The sequence below is a fragment of the Taeniopygia guttata genome, chromosome 1 (genome assembly GCF_048771995.1).
Source record: "Taeniopygia guttata chromosome 1, bTaeGut7.mat, whole genome shotgun sequence".
Classification (NCBI taxonomy): domain Eukaryota; kingdom Metazoa; phylum Chordata; class Aves; order Passeriformes; family Estrildidae; genus Taeniopygia; species Taeniopygia guttata.
In genome coordinates this window covers 101,589,271-101,610,625 of record NC_133024.1, presented here as the reverse complement: position 1 = coordinate 101,610,625, position 21,355 = coordinate 101,589,271, and the positions used below count along the sequence as shown (strand labels likewise).

At 39.6% G+C, this 21,355-nt stretch overlaps 1 protein-coding gene across 2 annotated transcripts in view; it reads right to left on the bottom strand.

Annotated features, from left to right (window-relative positions):
* Nucleotides 1–1,635: 1,635 nt before the first annotated feature.
* MBTPS2 (membrane bound transcription factor peptidase, site 2) overlaps nucleotides 1,636–21,355 on the bottom strand; it is a 40,839-nt gene continuing 21,119 nt past the window's right edge. Inside the window, exons 9-11 of one of the 2 annotated variants that reach the window (XM_002196405.6) lie at nucleotides 19,065–19,260; nucleotides 8,723–8,798; nucleotides 1,636–7,418 (exon numbers count right to left, since the gene is read on the bottom strand). In XM_002196405.6, the coding sequence (XP_002196441.4) occupies nucleotides 7,196–7,418; nucleotides 8,723–8,798; nucleotides 19,065–19,260 (495 nt within the window). In that variant the 3' untranslated portion in view covers nucleotides 1,636–7,195. Of the gene's footprint in view, nucleotides 7,419–8,722; nucleotides 8,799–18,795; nucleotides 18,935–19,064; nucleotides 19,261–21,355 lie in introns of those variants that run through there. The other variant, XM_030282070.4, reaches the window with a different exon arrangement.

Sequence of the window (21,355 nt, the reverse complement as noted above, 5' to 3'; positions counted from 1 at the left end):
GCAACTGAATCGAATTCAGTTGGTTTGGGGAAATTAAAAAAAAAATCTGGTAATATTTTACTAGATGTCCTCAAAGAGCCATAAAAGGTAAAAGGACAGGAACTTTTGTAATGCAATAGCAAATTAAAAAGATGTCATTAAAAAGAAAAAAAAGAAAAAAGTATTTATTTTCAGTTTGAAAGATTCTTTTGAGGGGGAAACAAAAAAGGACGTAAGGACCATGTGTTTTCAAGACAGGCAGAAGTGGCACTGACATAGTATGCAGCCACTAATATACTTGCAAAGAACTAAAAAGAGGTAGAACTAATCATAAATGTAAATAATATGATCAATAATTGGTAAGAATATCCAATTATATTTCAACAACACCAGGGTTTTAAAAGTATGAAAGCAAACACCAGACCTACATCTCTCTGAGGCTAAAAAAAGGGAAAAATTTAGTCCAGCTACAAAACTATGTATCAGCTTAGTCCTCATAAATGTTGTGAATTCTCTCAGTTTACCAACATAAGATTAAAATCAAACCTAAAATTTTATTTTGTTGTGTAGGTCACATCAGAAGAGCATAAATATACTTTAAAAATATTTAAATGAGTTCAGTGCATACAGATGATATGCAGATATTTAGGAATGCTTCTGCTTGGTGGTGCAAACTGGTATGATCACAGGAAGAATTATATTTAGCTTTCTTCTTAAAGTTACCAGCAATAAGACTCATAGATACAGGGTTTCATTTTAAATTTTTCCCTTAAATTACGTTAGTGGAAAAGGCAACATTCCTCACGATGACATTAGGATATAATTGATTATTTTTCCAGATTACAAGAGGAACATACCTCACCACAGTAGAGGATAAGCTTTTCAAAACCAACTGAAAAACCTCAGAACTCTCCTAAAAGCTTGTATGCTTCAGAAAAAAAATTGCTATGTATCTACCTTTAGCATGGGCAAGAGGAAAAAAAGAAAGCATCTCCTCATGCCAGAAAAATGCAATTCAGAAAACTGCAAAAACTGCATAGCAACCTATCTGGGAAATGCTACCAATGTGTCCAATCTGTGCTTTTGTGTCCATTTCTCATGGCAATCTTTTATCTGGGAACAAAGCCACAATTGCTGAAACAGCTCTGCTTGTATTAAGTAGCAGTGTGTCCAACAGGCAACAAAGGCCAGCTCAGTTCTCAGAACAAATAACCTGGCTGGCTCCAGATGAGCTTGCTCAAGAAACAGCAACAACGCTGTCCAGAACCAGCCAGGGGATGTGCCCGGCCCTGGGCTGGCCTGGATAAACAAATCAAAGGTTGTTGTACGTAAGTTCACCTTTGAAGATCTGACATTTTAAGTTCCTCACACAGGAATGGGCAGAGCAGTGGTTTTGCCTACCTTGACAATGACATCCAGCATCAAATATTTGAACTATTACTGTGATAAGCTGATAAATACGGGAAAGTAAAGTTACAATTATTATTTTTAGAAGGTGGTCAGATACCGAAAAGGATGGTGTATCTTGTTGGTACCCAGAGAGAATATATAAATCTCATACGAAGAAAACGAGACTATATGACAGAATATGGCAATTGCCACTAATAAGGAATTATGTCACTTTGCCTTATTTTTAAAAACATACTTAAGCACATCAACAATCAGACAATGAATTTATTTGCAGGATACATTTATCATACATAGAAAACAATACTTATTGTTTGGTTAATTAAAGAGAAAAAAGCAAAACAAAACCACAATGCATTATTCAGTGTTCCATATATTTGTTAGCTGACATTTTCAAAATGAAGCTTTCTTTTTTTTCCTCTTTTTTAAAAAAAACCCATGATCATGAACAATGCATAGTGGGAACAAAGGGTCTAGAAATCTAACATTCCACAGCTGTGAGTCACTGTGAAAAATAAGGCCATGTAAATGGAAAAAAAACCCCCACAGTGAATTTCTAAACAATACATATTCCATTGACAGACTTCAGATAAGATCAACTAAGTACATGAAATCTAAAAACAATGTAATGTAAGGAAAAGATGAATTTAAAATATTAAGCAACAACTTGGAAATAGTTTTTCCTAGTGATGGCTTGGAAATAGCCTCCAAACTTTACCCAGTATCAGTGAAGATCAATTACACTATGATGCTGCAAAAATCATCCCAGGACGAACCAGAGGTGAGAAATACCCAAGTCCATTTTACAAAATAAGCTACAACTACCCCTGCTACTTATTCAGCACATATTTATTGAAGGAATGACAAAGTGTTAAGAAAAAAGTTTGACCACCAGTCACTGAATGATTCAGTGAAGGGCTGGAAAACATATCTTCCTGCTCTGAAATGTTAATTAAAAGTTCTTTTCAGGTTTCATGACAATGTAAATGGAATGAAAGGAATTGCAGTGTCATATCCTGCTCTTTGTTCCTGTCCTTTCACACCAGGTCAGCAGTGTGAAAGTTTCATAAAGCTGCCATGAACAGAAGTCCTTCACTGCCCTTAGAAGCTGCCATCTGCTCTTCACATGATGGAGTGGATGAGCCCAAGGACCAGGAGTCACAGAGCTGCTGTTTTCTGGCAGTCCTCAGTGCAATGTTCCCAAATGCTGCACTGATGCAGGGTGTGTATCCCAGATAACTCAGTCACATTAAATAACTAATCAATAGAAAGCATTACATGAAGTTCAGGATAAAGAGGGTATAAAATATTTATCAATATTGGATCTTACCTGTGTTAAGATTCAAGATTCCTTACTCACAAAATTACAAGAACAAAGCTGAGGCAAGACTGGTTGTGGAAACTGGTCTGAATGCAGGTGTACAGAATGCATATTTTACAAATATCTACTTCTGGAGTTTAACTCACATATTTTTAAAATAATTAAATACAGACTAGCCTATATAAACCTTTTAAAGCCTTCTTCATCTGTCATTAGTGATATCCAGATCTGTATGAAAGCTCTGAATTTGTAAGACATATATAATTTATTTTAAAAATATTCCTACAGGTCACCCTTTGACATAATGTAAAATGTATGGGAAGCTTTGGGAACGCTGGGATTGCTGATGTGCTAAATGGAATAAAACATATCCTTATTAATAGAAAGTTGAAACACCCTGACTGCCATGGAGAGTTCTGTCCTGAAAACTTTATTTCTTCAGTATGCTCTACACAGTCTTGTTCATCCCAGTTCTCCAGAAGAGCACAAACAGCAGCAGTAAAGAGTGAAGACTGACCTTTTTCAGTCACCCTGAAAAAGCTGTGTTTACCATGCTTGTATAGCTGAGGCTTCACAGAAATAAGAGACATGCTTTAAACACCAGCTGAACAAAACTCATGCAGCTGTGGTTACATCATGTCCCCATCACTTGTCTTCTGTTAATAAAGAAGTTAAGAATTGCTTTTGGGAAGAAAGCATAAGTTTTTCATTTCAAATCCAGAGAAAACCATAGAGAGAATTCACAGAAAGAAGGAAAAAGAAAAACAAAAGCCTGCATTGCAGGATATGGAAGGTTGCTGTAAGCTATCCCTAAAAAAAGCATTAATCCATTTTATGGCTCTGTATGTATCTGTTATACAAATGTATGTATACATACATATCCACAAATGTAGAACTATCACATTAACATGGTTGTCACAGAAACTATTAACATGGTTGTTTCATTCTAAATAAAAAGGATGAGGTAACAAATTTTCCACTGTGGCTCATAATTTGGGATGACTAATCTGCAAGTTTGTCTGTACTTTTTCTACTGAAGCCTCTTTAATTTAATTTGTACAGAAGCAAGCTGGTTTTAAATTCCTAAGTTAGCAAAGAGCATGTAACATCTCCCATGCTAAGGAGTTTGCCACTTTCATGTCATATCATGCACTATCAGAATATGCTATGTAAATATTTGCTGATATAAAAAACTATTTCATTTTAAAAAAAGTAGAACAATGATTATAATTATGGAATTCTTCTGGAAATTTTCAAACAAAAGCTAAGTATAACATTTCTGAATATTAGACATTACTTTTTCCATCTGATACAGATTTAAAATGCATAGTATATACATAAATAATAGCAGCCATCCAGCCTTTAAGAGTGCTGTGTTTTATAGTCCAGCCAATATGCCCTTAAATTATATTGAGGAATTCTGCATTAAAGATTCTGAGGGGCTAATTAGAATAAAATATAGAAGGATTTAATTTAAAGACTTCCTATTTTTATAAAAACAAAACACACATCAGAAATACTCCAGTAAAAATCTTACACACAAAAATCACTCTGTACTTTTGTGTTTTCTCTTGCTAAATAAATGACCAAAACCCAAGGAAAAATCATCCCAGTGAGTGTATGTATGGCACATGCTTATCAGAATGTAATCCATATGTCAGGATTAGAGAGAATGAAATGGACTCACTGAACAACTTCTTCTTCAGAGAGTAGTCCAACCTAACTATTACCTTTGTCCACACTAACCTGTGCTATCTCACCATTCGTACTCAGTTTGCTTAAAGTCTTGATTTAAAGAACCTGTATATACCTAAATCAACCTGTACTCAGTTAAATTTTACCATGTGGAGAAATGGACTCATGAACTATTTTTAAGCACTTCTTGTACTCTCCCTTCCATACATGATAGGCTATCTAGGGTCTTTACAGTGCACTAGTGTGTCTGTTTTGCTAAAGCCATGACCAATGTCTTCTCCACCCTCTTCTTGCTTATGAGGTCAGACACAGACTGAAGTTCTACTCAGTAGAACTGTGGCTTTCACTGACTGTAAAGTACACTGGCTTTAGCTTCATTTGATAAAACTTCATGTTTTGGTAGCACACTAAATAATCAGGAACTGCCTGCCAGTCTCATTATAGCAAATGAAATTTGTGCATGCCAATTCAGAAGCTTTGGGTTTTTCCAAATCTGTTGCCTACATTTCCATGAAAGGCATTATGCTAAAGGATTGTTCCAAGCCATTGTAGTCAACATGAATCAATAAATATCACTTGACAAGTTTTTAAAGCAAATATCCTGTCTTATTAAGCTACATTAAAACTTCTAAGTCCAAATTATTTTTTTGCACTGTAGATTGAATAAGACAGAGAAAAGAGTCACTGAAAGAGCTCAGATAAGAAAACAGCCACTGAGGTGAGACAGCAGTCTGGAACAGTCTCAGAGCCAGGCCTTGGGCAAGGACCAGGCTGCTCCTGTCCTCCTGTCCACCAAGGGATGGCAGAGTGGCCCATCAGAACTGCTACTCTGAAACTTCCCTGTGTTTCCAGGAGTAATGACAAATTAGGGTTACAGTTTTTCCTTTCTTGCACTTTGTTTTACTTTTAATGGTCCCCAAAGGGGCCAGCTCACACTTGATGGAAGGATTCACCCTCTCCTACCAGGACCTGTCCCAGCTTGCCTGGGTTGAAATGACTGAAAAGGAGAGGCACAGGCCAGCCACTCCACAGAGTAAACTTCAAGGGCCCACTCAGCCTGTGGCAGCACTGGAAGGGGATATAAACTAGCAAACAACAAATAAATAAACATGGTTTCACATTGCTGCTTTATCATTGTAAGAAAGGAGTGCATCTTAAATGTGAAAGTTACTGTGCAAAAGTACACATCAATGTACTTTGAAATTACCCAGGCTTTCACCTCAAGTGACAAAATAATCTATTTTACTTGGTCATGGATATTTCAGCACTCCCTGCAGGCAAGGATCTGTAAGCTGAGGTTCCACTTCAGTTCCTGATGGAAAGGCCATTTCTGTAAAGGAATTCTGAGATGCAGCAGCTCCTATGGAGAACACTGTATGAGGCAGAAGTTGTAGGGTATTTAAAAAAAAATTTTTATATTTCAAATATTTAGGTTCCCAAACCAGAGCATTTTTGTTTAAATCTCAGCCTATATTGAGCAAGGCTCTTGACTGAACCTGATTTAGATAAACTAGGCAATATATCACAGGAATAAAAGACATGAAATATATAATCCTATTGGGTACAAAATATTACAAACCTAAAGAACTTCAAAGCACGTCAGACATACTTCAGTCAGTAAAACACTGACTTGTCCTTCCACTGTTCATTTAAGAACAAAGATATGGTCTGTATTCATCTCAGAAAGCAAAGCCAAATGTTTAAATAGTTCAAGTCACAATCATATTCTTCCTCTAAATAATTCATATCTAAGACAAGCTAAATATCTTTGTTAGCTATCTTTGAACAGAATGAATCCTAGCAAAGGAAAATTCCCTTTGAAATACAGAAAACCATCAGTGAGTTACTGTACATATTGCATGCATAGCATCAGAAAATAGACACCATAAAAACAACAGGTTTCACTTTCAACTGTGAATAGGTAGAATACAGTATTATTTTCTGAGTAAAACACCACAAACATTACGTATCACTTAGGAAAACTGTGCACAGCATACTTCAGCACTCAGAAACTAAATTTCAGTTATCTTGTAGCTATTGCTGACAAATATTGCCTTTAAAAAAACTTCAGCTGCATCTGATAACAGACAACTGAAAGTGTAAGCAACACAAACATGTGGGCTTTGTTATCCCCCCACATGCTTCCTTTTTAGCAGACATTGGCATTTTTCATCTACATCCTGAGGACAACATTCGTCCAGTCATTTTGGCCAGGTGGAAAGGAAAGCCACTAACCCAAATGGCTGCTCTCTCCCCATTAATACATGGTAAGCATTTACCTAGCTTTTCCCCATTTTGAGACCAGAATTTAGGGCTTCTTAAAATCCAGTTTGGTAGAACACCAGACTAAAAAAACCAAAACAAGTCACTGAAGAATATGCTGATGGAGAAATGATCAGAGCCCACACAGACAATTATTTAAATTATAAAATAAAACTTTTTTTTCTTCCCACTTTACAAATGTTTGAGATAAAATAATTCCCTTATTTTGAGATCTGAATTAATGAAGTCTGATTTTTTCCTATGAAATCTTAAAATGCAATTTCTCCAAAATTAATACAGTGCTTAAAGAGTAAATAAAAAAGCTCCTGCTTTTTCCTATTAGATTTCCCATGACCACAGGCATGGTGTTAGGAAGTTTTAAATTAAAACAGCAACCACCAGTTGATTGTTCTTTCAGTCTCATATTAGGGGAATTATTTCAATCTCAGTGCTGGACAAATTTTAAAAGGTAATGGATTCATTATTTTTATTCATTATACTTTGAGAATTGATGGAAGAATGTCCAAGGTTCTATCGCGCTGTCACCATCCAAAGTCCCAGTGCAACATTGGCAGCCAAAAGTGCACTACCAGCAAGCAAAATCAAAAAGCCAACAAACTCTCTGTTTTGTTTTTCTAAAATTAGGGAGCTCAGTGTGGCTTCCAGGAAGGAATTTAATATCCACTGACCATCCAAAGCGAAGCAGGGCACAGCGTTGACAACTGCCAGTGCTCCTGATAGTGAGATGAGGTACCTGGTTGAATGTAGTTAAGGTTCATTAAGAGTATCTGAGAAAATATTTTAAAAAAGGTAATAAAAAATAAAGATATAAGTATTGTATTTCTAGTATGCAGACAGAGACATATAAAGGTTATTTTTCTAGCTGCAATTCTGTTTCACAGAAATTTATGAGTAAAATTAGTTTTATGCCATAACATAGCCACTCAGAGAATTGCCTTTACAGATTTTTATTTTTTAAGAGCTAAGTTTGGGTACTTAAACCTGCATTCATCACAACTTGAGTGAAATCAGGAGATGGCAAAACCACCATCTTTGCTTGCTTTGTGTGGTTTTGGAGGAAGGTTATAGCTCTGACACCATGCCTGAACTAAGAAGGTATTCTAGACCCAAGTATGAAATCATGATTAGGAATATTTTCCAGAACACTCCCTAGAAAATGACTAGAATATCATCAGAAATCTGACCCATCTCTCCTACTTACCTGTCAGGCAGAAAAGCTGAGTGGATTTCTGTACGTGTGTGTGCACGTGAGAATGAGGCATGGGTAATTTTCACTGCTGGTTAAAGGCTTGCTAACTGCAGTACCCACCTCCATCCTGAATGGCCTGGCAAGAGGATACAGTCAGAAAGCAGCTGGAGCAGTGTGAACCTTGATGTGTTCTCTGAAAATGGGAACTTATGTACTACCTTTCCTCTGCTTCTATGGACTTGTTACTCAACTGAACTACACAGTTTAGTTATTCTATGGGCAGCACAAACATTTCAGTTTCTAAGGCTAAGGGTTCCTAGATTAGCCACATTCAAGTATACTAATCTATATGTATGTGTGTGTATATAATCTTGTTCATTAATAAGCAAGAGTTAATTGAATCATCCTGTTTTTTGAACAGCTATTTTTTCTTTTGAAGAAAAAAAAACCCAAAACCAAAACTACCATATCCTGTTATTTATCAGTAAAATGATACAAAAATTAATAAAATTCTGATATTGCAAAGCTAGCAAGAACATCTCATCTTTCCTGACTTAAATGCAAGCTTACTTTGGCTTTCTTGTCACATCTGTTCAGGTTCACCCTCAAGAGTTAAAAAAAAGCACTGACCAAAAATATGCTCTTAATCACAAGAAAGTGAGAGATTTCATTTTTAGCTTGGCACATGGACAATAATCAATGCAGAGATAGGATAAAGATGTCAATTTCTACAGAAATATTTTAGGGCATCCTGTCTAAAATGACATCCAAATGAAGTTTTGCTAGGTCACTAAATTCTGAACAGTTCCCTTCTTACCTTAAAAGAACAAACACACTTCAAAGGATACTTGCAAAATGTCTCTATCATCACAGGCAGATCAATACTCAGAAAGTTTTGTCGTGGTACAAAACTGCTGAGACTTACTGAAATGAAAATACACAAAGCATGAAAAGACATTTCAGGGTTATAAAATTATGAATTTTAGATTATAATTTTGCAGAAAAATCACATGTGAAATGACCCTCTTCCAGGACAAATAATCAATCTCAATAAGGGTTTCATTGTTTTTTTTTGTTTTTACAAGAGTGCAGCTATTCTATTTTTCTTAAATGTGGCCACTATCACAGTAGTCACTGCACAAAGCACAATTAGCATTTCAGTAAAACTAGATCTAAAATACGTATTTTCAGAGGCATCTTTAGTCATAAAGGCTCCACTATATTCCAGTATTTTTCAAAGAAAAGAGACTATAGGTACCAGACATTTTCAACATATGCAGTCCACATGCACACTGTGGGTGCACATGTGTATTTTCTCTGAAGGCCAGAAAAATTTTCTCTGGCAGTACCTGCAGAAGATCCCTGGGAGAGATAGGGAGCAGGATTCTGGAGTCCCTCTGAGAAAACAAAGGCTGTGAGGGGATGCACAGCTGTATTACACAACACCAGTCAGCTGATGCCTCAGGTTTTAGCTTTTATAGTTTTCAGATTCTGTTCTGTTTTAGTGTGTAGTTCTGAGCTTCATATTATGGGATGGTAAACTCTCTTCACAGAGTAGGGAGACAAAGCAATCCCTTCTCTAGCTGGGGACCAAGGACAACAAATCTCAGACCCAAGAGCATAAACAAAGGTGGAATGAAGAGAGAAAAACAAGAAGGATGGGACTTCATAACCTAAAGCTGTAATTGGACAATTAACTCCAATATGCTAATGAACCAGAACTTATAAAAATCAGAGACCTTGTGACCAGTTGTCAATTTTGTGACCATTTTGACTCATCTTAGGTGTAGTCCTGGCTGGGCTCTTGGACTGCCCAAGGTGGATCTATTGAGGCCTTTTAATAAATGCCTACTTTATTCTTTGACTCTGTCTAGCCTCTGTTCTAAGTCAGCCTTCACAAGGCATCATAGCCAGTACATAAGTAACTTTTCTGTGTTCAGATGGTAAGTGACTTCAAGATATAACTTGGTGTGACTTAAAAACCTGGGAGGTGGGACTTGGCAGCCTTAAAAATAGTGACTGGAAAATTGCAGTGTCAACGACCACATGATCTTGAATACTTTATTACTGTACCCACTGTTCTTTGAAGGTGTACATGAACCTTCAGTAGACTGCATGTCAAATGCTTCTGAGAGATTCTTCAAGGCAAATGCAGTAGTTTGAGACCTGCCAGAAGGCACTAAGTTGGTACAGGGATTTTCCACCTGGGTAGCATTCTGGATCTGCCAGCACCAGGGACTGTTTGAGAACTATTCTGTGATAGCTGCAAAAAAAAAAAAATGCCTTTCCTACTAAAAGGAAGGCACAGTGGTCTCTCATCCCCAGAAGGAAGAGGTTAGGGTAAATTAATGCAGAATTAGAGAACTACCTTGAGAATAAACTTGCATAGTACCACCAATACTCTCTGCCTTTAAACAACAACTTTAGATGTGAGCTGTCAGCCACAATGGCCTGAATTTTCCCTACCTATGTGGAGAATAGTTATAGTCGTAAGAAATATATACATCTACAGAGATATTTGAAGGGAAGAGTTCAAATCCCACTCAATACAAACACCTTTTGGGAAAGGAACAGTTTAACCCACCCTTGGAGAAATTTAACTATAGGCTAAGATAACACTGGGAACATAACATACCAAAAATAGTATATATTTCTTAGGAGTGAGATCAGATTTCTTCAGGTTCACTAAAGAATTCAAGGACATAGCAACAAAGGTGAGAGAAAGTAGTTCTAAAGTCACATAAGGCAGAGAACTGGTCCATTCAGCCACAGAGACATTTTTTTCTGTTAATAGATGCCCTTCTGATAAGTCCAGACAAAAAATACACCATGGGTTGGAAAGATATGAACAGCAAGGAGAACAAAAAAAAAAAAATAATGGGTTTGATGTGGCAACAATCAGAGAACTTTTCAGTATCAAAACTGCCAGTGTGCTTGAAAGTCATGTTTTTGCTTAAAGCTTAAGACTGACCTTTGATTTAGGGGAACTGAGAGAAAACAAATCTGTTGGATGACTGAGTGAAGACCACAACAGACAGAAATCCTGGATTACCACCCAGCTCAGAAAGTCAGAAAGTCAAGTCAATCACAGAATGATTTGAGTAGGAAGGGACCTTAAACATCATCCTGTTCCAACATCTACTAGACCAGGTTGCTGAAAACCCCATCCAGCCTTGCCTTGAACACTACTGGGGATGAGGCAGCCAGCATTTCTATGGGCAACATGTTTCAGCACCTCACCATAGTAAAGAACCTCTTCACTTTATCTAATCTCTTTCTAGAAGAAAGCCTGTATGATAAGACACTGATTATCAGAGATACAACTGGGAAGTTCTTTGAAACATTCTATGTGTTCTTCTAGCAGTTTTTAGTATCAAGGTATGGTAAAAAAAATGTTGAACCAAAAAAAACACCAAAGATGCAAAATGTTTTTCCCATTATATCTATTCTACACACAGAATTACTCAACTAAATGCCATATTTTATTAAAACACTCCTTTAGCCTTATTTTAGAAATTACATAGGTTAACCAAGCAGACACCACAGCCTTCTGCAGCTTGATAAAGGGGCTTTCCCCAGTGCAGGTGCAGGACCTTATACTTGGTCTTATTGAACGTCATGGGGGTTCTTTTCGAGATTGTTCAGGTCCCTCTGGATGGCTTCCCATCCTTCAGGTGTGCCAACTGCACCACTCAGCTTGGCATTATCTGCAAACTTGTAGAAGGTGACTTGATCCTGCAGTGGGGAGGCCATTTCCCAGCCTTTGGGTGGAGCTGCCCTATGGGGATGTGCTCGCCCTGCTTGGGAGGGCAGCTCCCCAGGAGCACCCTGAGTTCCATCCCCACACAGGCCCACCCTGGCTGCCCACTCATTCCAGGGCCATGAGGTCACACAGCCCCAAGGTGCTCCAGCAGCTCTCCATGAGTACCCTGAGTGCCATCCCCACACAGCCCTGCCCTGGTTGCAACAAGGCCATGAGGTCACAGAGCCCCATGGCACTGCACTGGCCATAAGAACCAACTACTCAGCCCCCATCCTCGACTGCAGCAGCAGCAGTGTGGTGGAAGGGGGACCATGGCCTTTGTCCACAGTCTTCTCCTCTCCCTCCTCATCCTCCTGATGGTCCTGCATCCTGGGGTTGCCAACTATGCTCCACAGAAATCACAGGAAGCAGGTAAGCTGCCAGCATGGGTCCAACTTTTCATGGGCCAGATGGGGGGTTTTCTCACCAATATGTTTTTTCCTCCAGTGCTTTAGTGAGGGTTTCCTCTGTGTAAGCACTTTCCTGGTAAGGGAGTCTCAAGGGTTCATCTCTCCTCCAGGGGTGTTGTACATTGTGCTTGAAGAGTGTTGAGCTGCCAGCTCAGAGGTCCCCAGGTCCTCCTCTGCAGCTCTGGCAATCCACTGACATCTTGCTCCCATGTTGTTACTTGACCCCCAGTGCTTCTGTACACAAAAGCAGAAGATCCCGACACACAATGGAAACACTTCTCTGTGCTTGCTTCTAGCTGACTCTCTAGCAGATTCTCTGGCAGCTTGGAAGAAAGATGGTTTGGAGCTCTTGGGTGAGCCTGAAGCATGTAAATTCTCAATGTCCCTTCCTTTGAAAGAATAATTATCACTAATGTGTCAATAGCTTACTAATGAATAATTTTCTTTAAGATGTCACGGCTGATGGCTTGCAGAAATCTCCAGCTGCCAAGTATATGCGTAATCCCACAGGTAAGTTAGTTGGAAGAATGTACATTTACCTTTTAACCTTCCTTCCATGTCAAATGCAAGTTGCTCATTCCAAGGCTGATGCCAGCCTGCGACATGGTAGTTGCTGTCCTATGGTCTGCACAGGATGGCTTTGTGGCAGCAGGCTCTTTCCCCAGTGCCTGATCTTGCACATCATATCAGCAACTAAGCCGAAAGTGTGTTAGGTTCAAGACATCTGGATACCATTGCAGAGACAGTGAGAAACTGGAGTCTTACACAAACATAGCTTGCCTGCAGCTCCATCCCAGAGCTTGCCCTGAGTACCTAGATGACCAAAACAGAAAAGTAGCCCCAGGCAGGATCCCTCTCATGAGCTGAAGGTCCACATTAGTGTTCTGACTTGTATATTGGGCAAGGAAGCTAGAGGGAACCTCCTCACCCTCCTGCATCCTCCATGCCTGAGCCATACTGAAGCTTTACCTGTATCTGCTTTATGGCAGTGCTGCTCAAGTCTGGAAAAAAGAATGCGCAAGCTGGTCAATCTTCTCAAGCAGACCCAAAGCACTCAGGTACTGAGCAGTCCTGCTGGGGTCCCTTATGGGGAGACACATCCTGAAACCTGGGAGTGGCCTCAAGGGGTGCACATGCTGCAGAAAAGGCAGACAAGGAGAGCAAGGCTCAAGTATCGCCTGTGAAGGCTCGACTCCATCCCCTTGGGGCATGGGAGCAGGCCCAGAGAGGGAGAGTTTCAGGTGGAACTTCCTGATGAGTTTTTGCTGAAGAAGTGCCAAAGAAGTGGCCAAGTTCCCCACTGTGCTCTCCTCCTGATCGTTTGAGTTCTGTTCAGAGGGACAACCTGTTCCCAAAGGGTGGGAGTATGCCTCCAGGCTCACCACTGGGGGAAAACAGAGAACATTCTGTTGATATCAAACATGCTAGAAGTTCACAAGTGGTAAACTGGCAGAGGACAGGCTAACACTTTGAATTGCTCTGCAGAAATGGCTGGAGAAACAACCAAAAGAGCTCCTAATGACACTGAGCACATCAAAAGCATTTTCTGTCGTGGAACAGGCTGTATGATAGGCATGGTGATAGCCGTGGTTGCTGTGCCAGCTGGGATACTGATATGTTCTCTCACAATCTGCTGGTGGTGTAAGAGAAAACGGTGAGTCATTGACCCCCTCACAGCTCCTGCTTTCTTCAAAGTTGGCTCACAGCCACAAAGCACTTCTAGTCAGGCTGCTGTGCAGCAGCAAGTTAGTGGTTGGTTGAAAAACTCTGATGAGGCTTTTGCAGCTGTCAGCAACTTTAACTGGGTCTTCTCTTGGGGAGCCTTCTTGCACTGGAGACAGTGTTTGCTCAAACTGAGCCTGCCTGGACAAGAGTAGCTTGCAGAAGCAACAGGCAGAGGCAAAACAAAGCTAGGATGAGAAAGAGTGGGGGGTAATACTGCTCTAGAAAGCAAGAGATGCATTGGCACCTCCTGCTGACCAGTGAACTTGCCTAGAGGAGTCCCTCTGTTTGGCGGTGCCTCTGCCAAGGCGTGCTGGCAGCTCCACTCCCAGCGGTGAGCCCTGCCAGCTCCGGGCCCTGCTGTGGAGGACAGTCCCTGTGTGTCACCCGCAGCTTAGCCACCTCCTCTCTCCACAGGCGCCTCTCTGGAAACCAGCAGGAACGCACCCACCTGATCACAGACTCAGACAGCCAGACCAGTTCACCTGAACCTGCCATGCCACTGTAGTAACCCTAATAAACTCACACATTAGTTCCCTCAGCTGTCCCTGTTCCCCTGCCCCTCCTTGGCTGCCCTTAAGCAGCTGTGGAAACTGCCCAGCCCCAGCCACAACAGGAACAGCCCCCGTCACCCCCAAACCTGCTGGCCCAGCCCTCTGGACAAAGCTGAAGATGGGCCTGCCAGAGTAGGGGTTGGGCTGACAGAAACACAAACAACAACTTCAGGCATTGGCTTTTTGTCTGAATAAAAGGGACAGTCTTCACCCAAGTATTTGTATTGTATCAGAATATCCAGAGCTGGAAGGGACTCACAAGGATCATCAAGTCTAACTCCTGGCCCTGCACAGGACATCCCCAAGAGACACACCATGTGCCTGAGAGCATTGTCCAAATGTTGCTTGAACTCTGCCAAGCTTGGTGTCATGACTGCTTCCCTGAGTCGCCTGTTCCACTGCCTGACCACCCCTTGGGTGAAGAGCCTTTTACTGATATCTGACCTAAACCTGGAACAGTTTCAGGCTATTTCCTGGGGTCCTGTCACTGGTCACCAGAGAGAAGAGACCAATGCCTGCCACTCCACTTCCCCTTGTGAGGTTGTGGACCATGATGTAGTTTCCTCCAGGCTGAGGAAGCCAAGTGACCTCAGCTGCTCCTCAAATGATTTCCTGTCTAGACCCTTCACCATCTCCGTAGCCCTCCTCTGGATGCACCCTAATGGCTTTGTATCTTTCTTATATTGTGGTGCCCAAAACTGCCCCCAGCACTTGAGGTAAGGCTGCCCCAGTGCAGAGCAGTGGGACAATCCCCTCCTGGCAGTGGGACAGGGGCCCTCCTGGCTGCCAGGGCGCTGCTGGCTCATGCTCAGCTTGCCACTCACCAAGACACTCAGATGTCCTCCTGCAGGGCTGCTCTCCAGCCTCACATTACCCAGTTTGTCTGTATGCATAGGTCAAGTGATATCCAAAGCAAACGACTTGTCAAGCTGAAGGCTGATATCAGAACATCTGATCAAAACTCCTGTTCATGAGCCAAAATAGCAAAATGGCTGAGACAGCCAGTGTATTCAAAGGTTTCAAAAGACACACTGAAAAACACTGTAGTTTCAAAGCTTGACTGCCTCTTGACAAGCGCCTAATGGCCACTACCATCCTGAACATGAAATTATGCCTACATTGAGAATGAATCGTTGCTCTTCTTCCCTCTTTGTTACAATAAACTGTTGTCACTGACAGCCACTAGACATGGATCTAAACTCCAGACCTTGCTGCGCAGCAAGATCCAAACACAGAGAAACTCTTCAGGAAGTTTCTGGACTGAGCTCTAGAGACTGTAATACGAAGCAATTAATTTTGTGGTTGTAATGGATCAAACCTAATGGCAGTAGGCAAATCTGTCCTCTGAAGAATAACAAAAGAATTACAGAAATTACACACTACAGGCTTGTCTTCAAAGACACTGCTGGGAAGAGGTGAACAGCAATGAGCCTGGGTGAGAGAAAACAGTCATTGTTTTCCCACTCTAATTAAACTATTCTTTGACCTGGAAATAACATTTCTTTTGTTGGCTCATGCTAGATGGTGTTGGAGAAGGATTCACAACAGACAGAATTTTAATTGGAAGTGACTCGGAGACTAGGTTGACCAAAGAGCTTTTCAAAACTTCTTCATGGGGGAAAGGGCATGTATGTCATGGAGGAGACAGACAGCATGGCGTGAGATATTTCTGTGTGGTCTCCTGAAGAACTATATGTGTAATCCTTTAAACCTGGGTTAAAAGCAATGAAGGACCATCCTCAGTTATAAGGGTAAACAAGCATGGAAATACTGAGAGAACAGGCTGCACCAGAAAGACCTTCAGCTTGGATTCTGGCTGCTGTTGCTCATAAACATGCCCAAAGCCAGGAAGTGACTTTTTTTTTAAAAGATTTGGATACAAGAGAAGTAGGAGACTGGTCAAGCTCGAGGAAATGATCTCTAGGTAAGTTCCATCTTCTTTTCGTGAAGAAAATCTTAATGGTTTTTAGTCTGTGATAGGTAACATTCAAGGATATGATGTTTCCTCAAGTAGTGTGAATTCCCAATATAAATCTTAGTCACCAGATTCTTCCCAACCAACCAGGAAGAAGAGAAGGAAGCAAAAATGTCTCACTATTAGAAATTACATGAGGGAATAAAACCCCTCATACATAATAAAGAAGAAACACTTCAAATTTGCAGGGCAGTACTGGCAGGGCCCTCCCTTTCAACTTTACATATCAACTGTCCAACAAAGGAAGGGACTCTAGAACATGACTGGCCTGCAATAGGAAGAGTTTAAAAGACTTAATACCAAGTGTATTGAACCGACAGTATGAACTTATACTGGATAACATTACATACTTTTTACAGAAAGGATGATAATTAAAAGCGTTAATGTGTCTGTCCCAAACAACATGCACTCCTAATCATCCTTCTGTTTTAGTTTTGGCCAGATCTTCATCCCTGTAAGTTCATCATTATAATTCTTTACTGGAATCTGGTATATATAGTCTCCATATGAACAAAAATATTTTTGCTAGGATATTTTAATTTGAGGCAACAGAAAGATTTAATAGAAATAAACAGTGGAGACTGTTTCTTCTAAGTAGCTAATATAGATTACTTTAAAAAAAAATGTGTCATTTGGAAGTTATCTTCAAATGAAAATATGAATTAATTACTGCTTTTCCATAAATCAGGACTACCATGACAACAATACAAGCCTAAGAAGAAAATAATGCATTCATAATTTTAGAATGTTATTCAAACATTGCTTTAGTAACATTTCTAGAGAAACCATAGTCATAGTACACACTAGTACTACAACTCCCGTATTATGGTTTGTGTTAAACATAGCACCACTCTAAAAAGTAATGTTTCCTGAAGGCAGAAATATCACACTAAAGAATAAGGCATTTCATTAAAACATACTCTTATTTCAAAGCTCACACAGTAGAGGAAGAAATTATTTTCTTTTTTAAACTGTAAAAAGCAGTTACCATATTCTGATCAGTCACATTTGGGGGAAAAAAACCAAACCAACCCACATTAAACCTGTTGGCCCCAGCCAGTCATGCACAGTGCAATGCTAAGCCTGAAATATTTAGAAGTTGTTTCACTGGAATTAAATTCTACAATGGCACAGCAGACTGCCTGCTACCAAGCCAGCATCCTATCATTTTGGTCTAGTGTTTTTCCAAAAGAAACATAAGAGCATAGATTACATTTGCAGCAAAGCTGGTAATAAAATTTAACTTCTAGCTTTCAAATTAATGTATTAAGTGCACAATTCCAAGAGTAAATCACTTCACAATTCTACTCCTACATGTGTATGCAAACTATTTTTACAAAATAACTTCTTAAAGAAGAACTACCTCTTTAAATGCAATAACAATCTTTTCTGACTTCTGAAAGACTGGCAGGTTTAATTCTTCTGCAGAATTACTACAGTGGGAAACGCCAATGAAAACTCCATTGCTCCTATTTACTGAAAAGGGAACAATATCAATTGTTCCTCAGTACCAATAGTTTGTATTGTTAAAGACCAAGAAAAAGAATTCTGAATAACTATAAAACTCTGTTCTTCAAATATGTTGCTGCATTTAAAATAAATATCATCAGATACAGTAGTGTGTGTTGGTAACACACAAGTGAAAAATGTTTTCCTCTTAAATGACATAACGCCAGAAGTAACAAATGAAGAGATCATATTTTGGGCTTAAATTAGAGTATATTGTAAAAAAAAAGTTGAAATAAGTGACTCCTCACAGAGTATCAAATTACTAGTATGGAAAAATAAAGACTGATAGATTAACTGAAAATATGGTATCCAAGAACATTAATGGATTTACACCACCAGATTTCATCACAGTTTCTAAAACTCTTTTGTACCTAATTCCAGTGCTTATTTAGAAAAGTACAATGCCTTCCTAAGGAGATACTTCCAAGGTAGTACTTCCAAAATCACCCTAGGAGTTTCAGCTCTCTGTGAGGAACAGACACCTTCCTCACAGGAAGGGATAGCAATTTAACACTTCAAACTTCTTAAAGCCCATCTGCAGCTAATTTTCACCACGCCACTCAAGCTATCAAGCAGGATGTTGATAAATTTGTTCATTCTTTCCATACTCATTTCAGGAGCAAAATTACTTGTAATTTATATAAGATGCCCAAAGGAGAGTCACAGTTAACTTCAAAGAAAGGAACTAAATTTTTGTATGTTACTTAATTTAGGGCAGTCAAATGAAAAAAGTAAATCAGGAAAAAACTATGTTGTGACAACACTTGTGGCTCAGTAGTCACGGGAATTTGCGAAAGATACTTGGATATTAGGTGTGATTTAAGCAGTCATGCTAATATTCTAGGCAAGCTGTTGGAGCAAGGTGCCCTAGAGTTTTACAATAGCATTTTGAGACATTTATGTGCTAGGAAAATGCATGCACCTGGTTCCTATGACTAACCTGAATAAGCTCTGTTCCAGAAATAGCCCTTTCATAGTTTTCTGAAAAAACAACCATCTCGTATCACATATGGTTTCTATTACCTTCATAACTCATTGCACTGTGAACATTTTATTTTAGGCCTGGGTAGTCCATGTCTCTCCACTGGCTGTAAGAAGAAATGGATTCTGCTTTAAACAAATTAACTAAGAAGCACTCCAAGACCTTGTTTAAGCAGGCAGACAAAGGAAACCATATTAGAGACTGCTTTTGCTAAACTTTCAATAAATAATACCAACCTGTGTACTGAAGATGCATGGGGTGTCCTACATAGAGCATGTCAATATGGGGTGGATGCTTTACCCTGATTAGCCTTGTTTGGTTCTCCAAAGAAGGAGTCACACAAAAGCTTGGAACGAAGTCCTTATGGCAGTCCACGTTGGTTCGACAAACTTTGCTGGCTTCAATAACTTTTCGTGCTGGCAGACAGGCATACTGCAAAGGGCATTTAAAATCATCATGAAAGGTAAAGGTAAGCTATTTTCCAGAAGATCAAATAAAAGGAATAAAATATTCCTTTTTAAGCAAAAAAATTCCTCACTGATATAAGCCCATGAAGAGCTAAAATCTGATTTTTTTCCCTATTTTTTTGTTGCCAAATTGTGACAAATCTCTACCCGATGCATATTCAACCTGTCATTCCATATTTTGTAGCGTGGAAGAGAGGATATGTATATATAGTAAAATAAAAGCAAACTATTTCTACACATGTGTACAACAAAAAATGTACACGTATGCACAACAAAAAATCATGCCATCTAAACATAGGTCAGTGATTTCTAATGGACAGAGCTTATATCAACATCCTAGTGACTTACCTGTTCAAGATGAAGTTTTAGCAAATAAACCAACAAACCTAACTGGTGTGTGGTAGCTAAGAAATCATTCTCAACTAAGATGAACACAGGACACGATGCACTGCTGTGCCCCAACCCCTGCCTATAACAGTCTTTCACTCCCTGACAGACCAGATCTTTCTTGCTCCCCACGGGCCAAAGACAGTACAGCAGAAGGGAACAGGAAATTAGTTTTCCCCTTCATGTCTCTTGGAAAATCTCAGTGACATGTTTCCTTTTATTCTAAAAATAGAAGCAAGGAATCATAATCTACTGTTTGCCTTAGGAGGAAAAGCAAAAGTAATTTCTACCTTCTCAGCCTGATCATTGCACTCCCCATAACGCATGAGTGTCAGACCCTCACCAGTAACCTTGATACAAATTCCTTCTACTCTAATGAAGGAGAAGACACACTTTAAAAAACTGCTGCAAGGACCATTTAAAAAAAAGGTTCAAAGCTCACAGCCAGCCTAAGGACACTTGAAAGTCACAAGGTCTCAAGTTTCCTGATGCTTTTATTTCTTCTCTGTTCATAAGTAGCAACTACAAGCTCAAGAATGCCCAGACTCAACGGATAGTGAATTATCAAATGTTGCTGCCACTGCCATATTTCAAATGAACCACTGGAATGTGTTCAGGTCTTAGTGGTTAAAAACCCTGGAGTGGGAAGTTTACCACTGTAGAAACTATAAACATCGCAGATTTGGAAAAAAATTATTTGAATTTCTTCAGGTATTTATCACTAGAGTCAGAAAAATAACAAGCTGGTATGTGTAGAAAAATTTACACAGTTGATTTGTGTGTTCTTTTGCTTGTAAAGAACCCACAGAAATATTGCATCACTGTGAGTATGGAAAACCTATTTTAAGAAACAATGATGTATTTTCATAAAATCATAGAATGGCTTGGGTTGGAAGGGACCTTAAAGATATTCCATTCCAACCCCTGTCACCGGCAGGGACACCTTGCCCTAGACCAGGTTGCTCAGAGCTCCATCCAGCCTGGCCTCGAACACTTCCAGGGATGGGGCATCCACAGCTCCTCTGGGTAACTGTGCCAGTGGCTCAGCACCCTCACAGTAAATAATTTCTTCCTAAAGTCTAATCTAAACCTGCCCTCTTTCAGTTCAAAGCCATTCCCCCCTTGTCCTATAATTATATGACTCCGTGAAAAGTCTTTCCCAGCTTTCTTGTAGCCCCTTTAGGCACTGGAATGCTGCTAGACCCTTTTATAAGGGAGTAAGGCAAAATGCTGCTGAGAAACTTTGTTTCTATGTGACAAGAAAATCAACATAGTGAAAAAATATTCTAGTATGGGCCTTTATTTTGGGAAACTGGGCAATCTCTAGGACCTTCTCCTGCATGTTTTTATTTAAATTTAGGGCTTCAGACAAAATAACTGAACAGGCAGTCCAGGGCTTTGCTTTCCCTGTATTGCTGAATATTTTTAAAAGACTGAAACATGAAAATAAGCAATTTTGACTTCTTTTCAAAAGTTTGGTTTTTTTTCTCACCAGTATCGTGCATCCAGAATACTGAAAATGACTAAGGTGTCTTTCTGCATTAAGGAATGAGGTGTCTAAGATTTTTTATGATTCTTTCAGACACCCCCTGTTTAACTATGGGAAAAATAGTAACTAATATTTTGTACTTTTTTAAGCTGTAATTGGGAAAATAGCATACATGCACACCTTT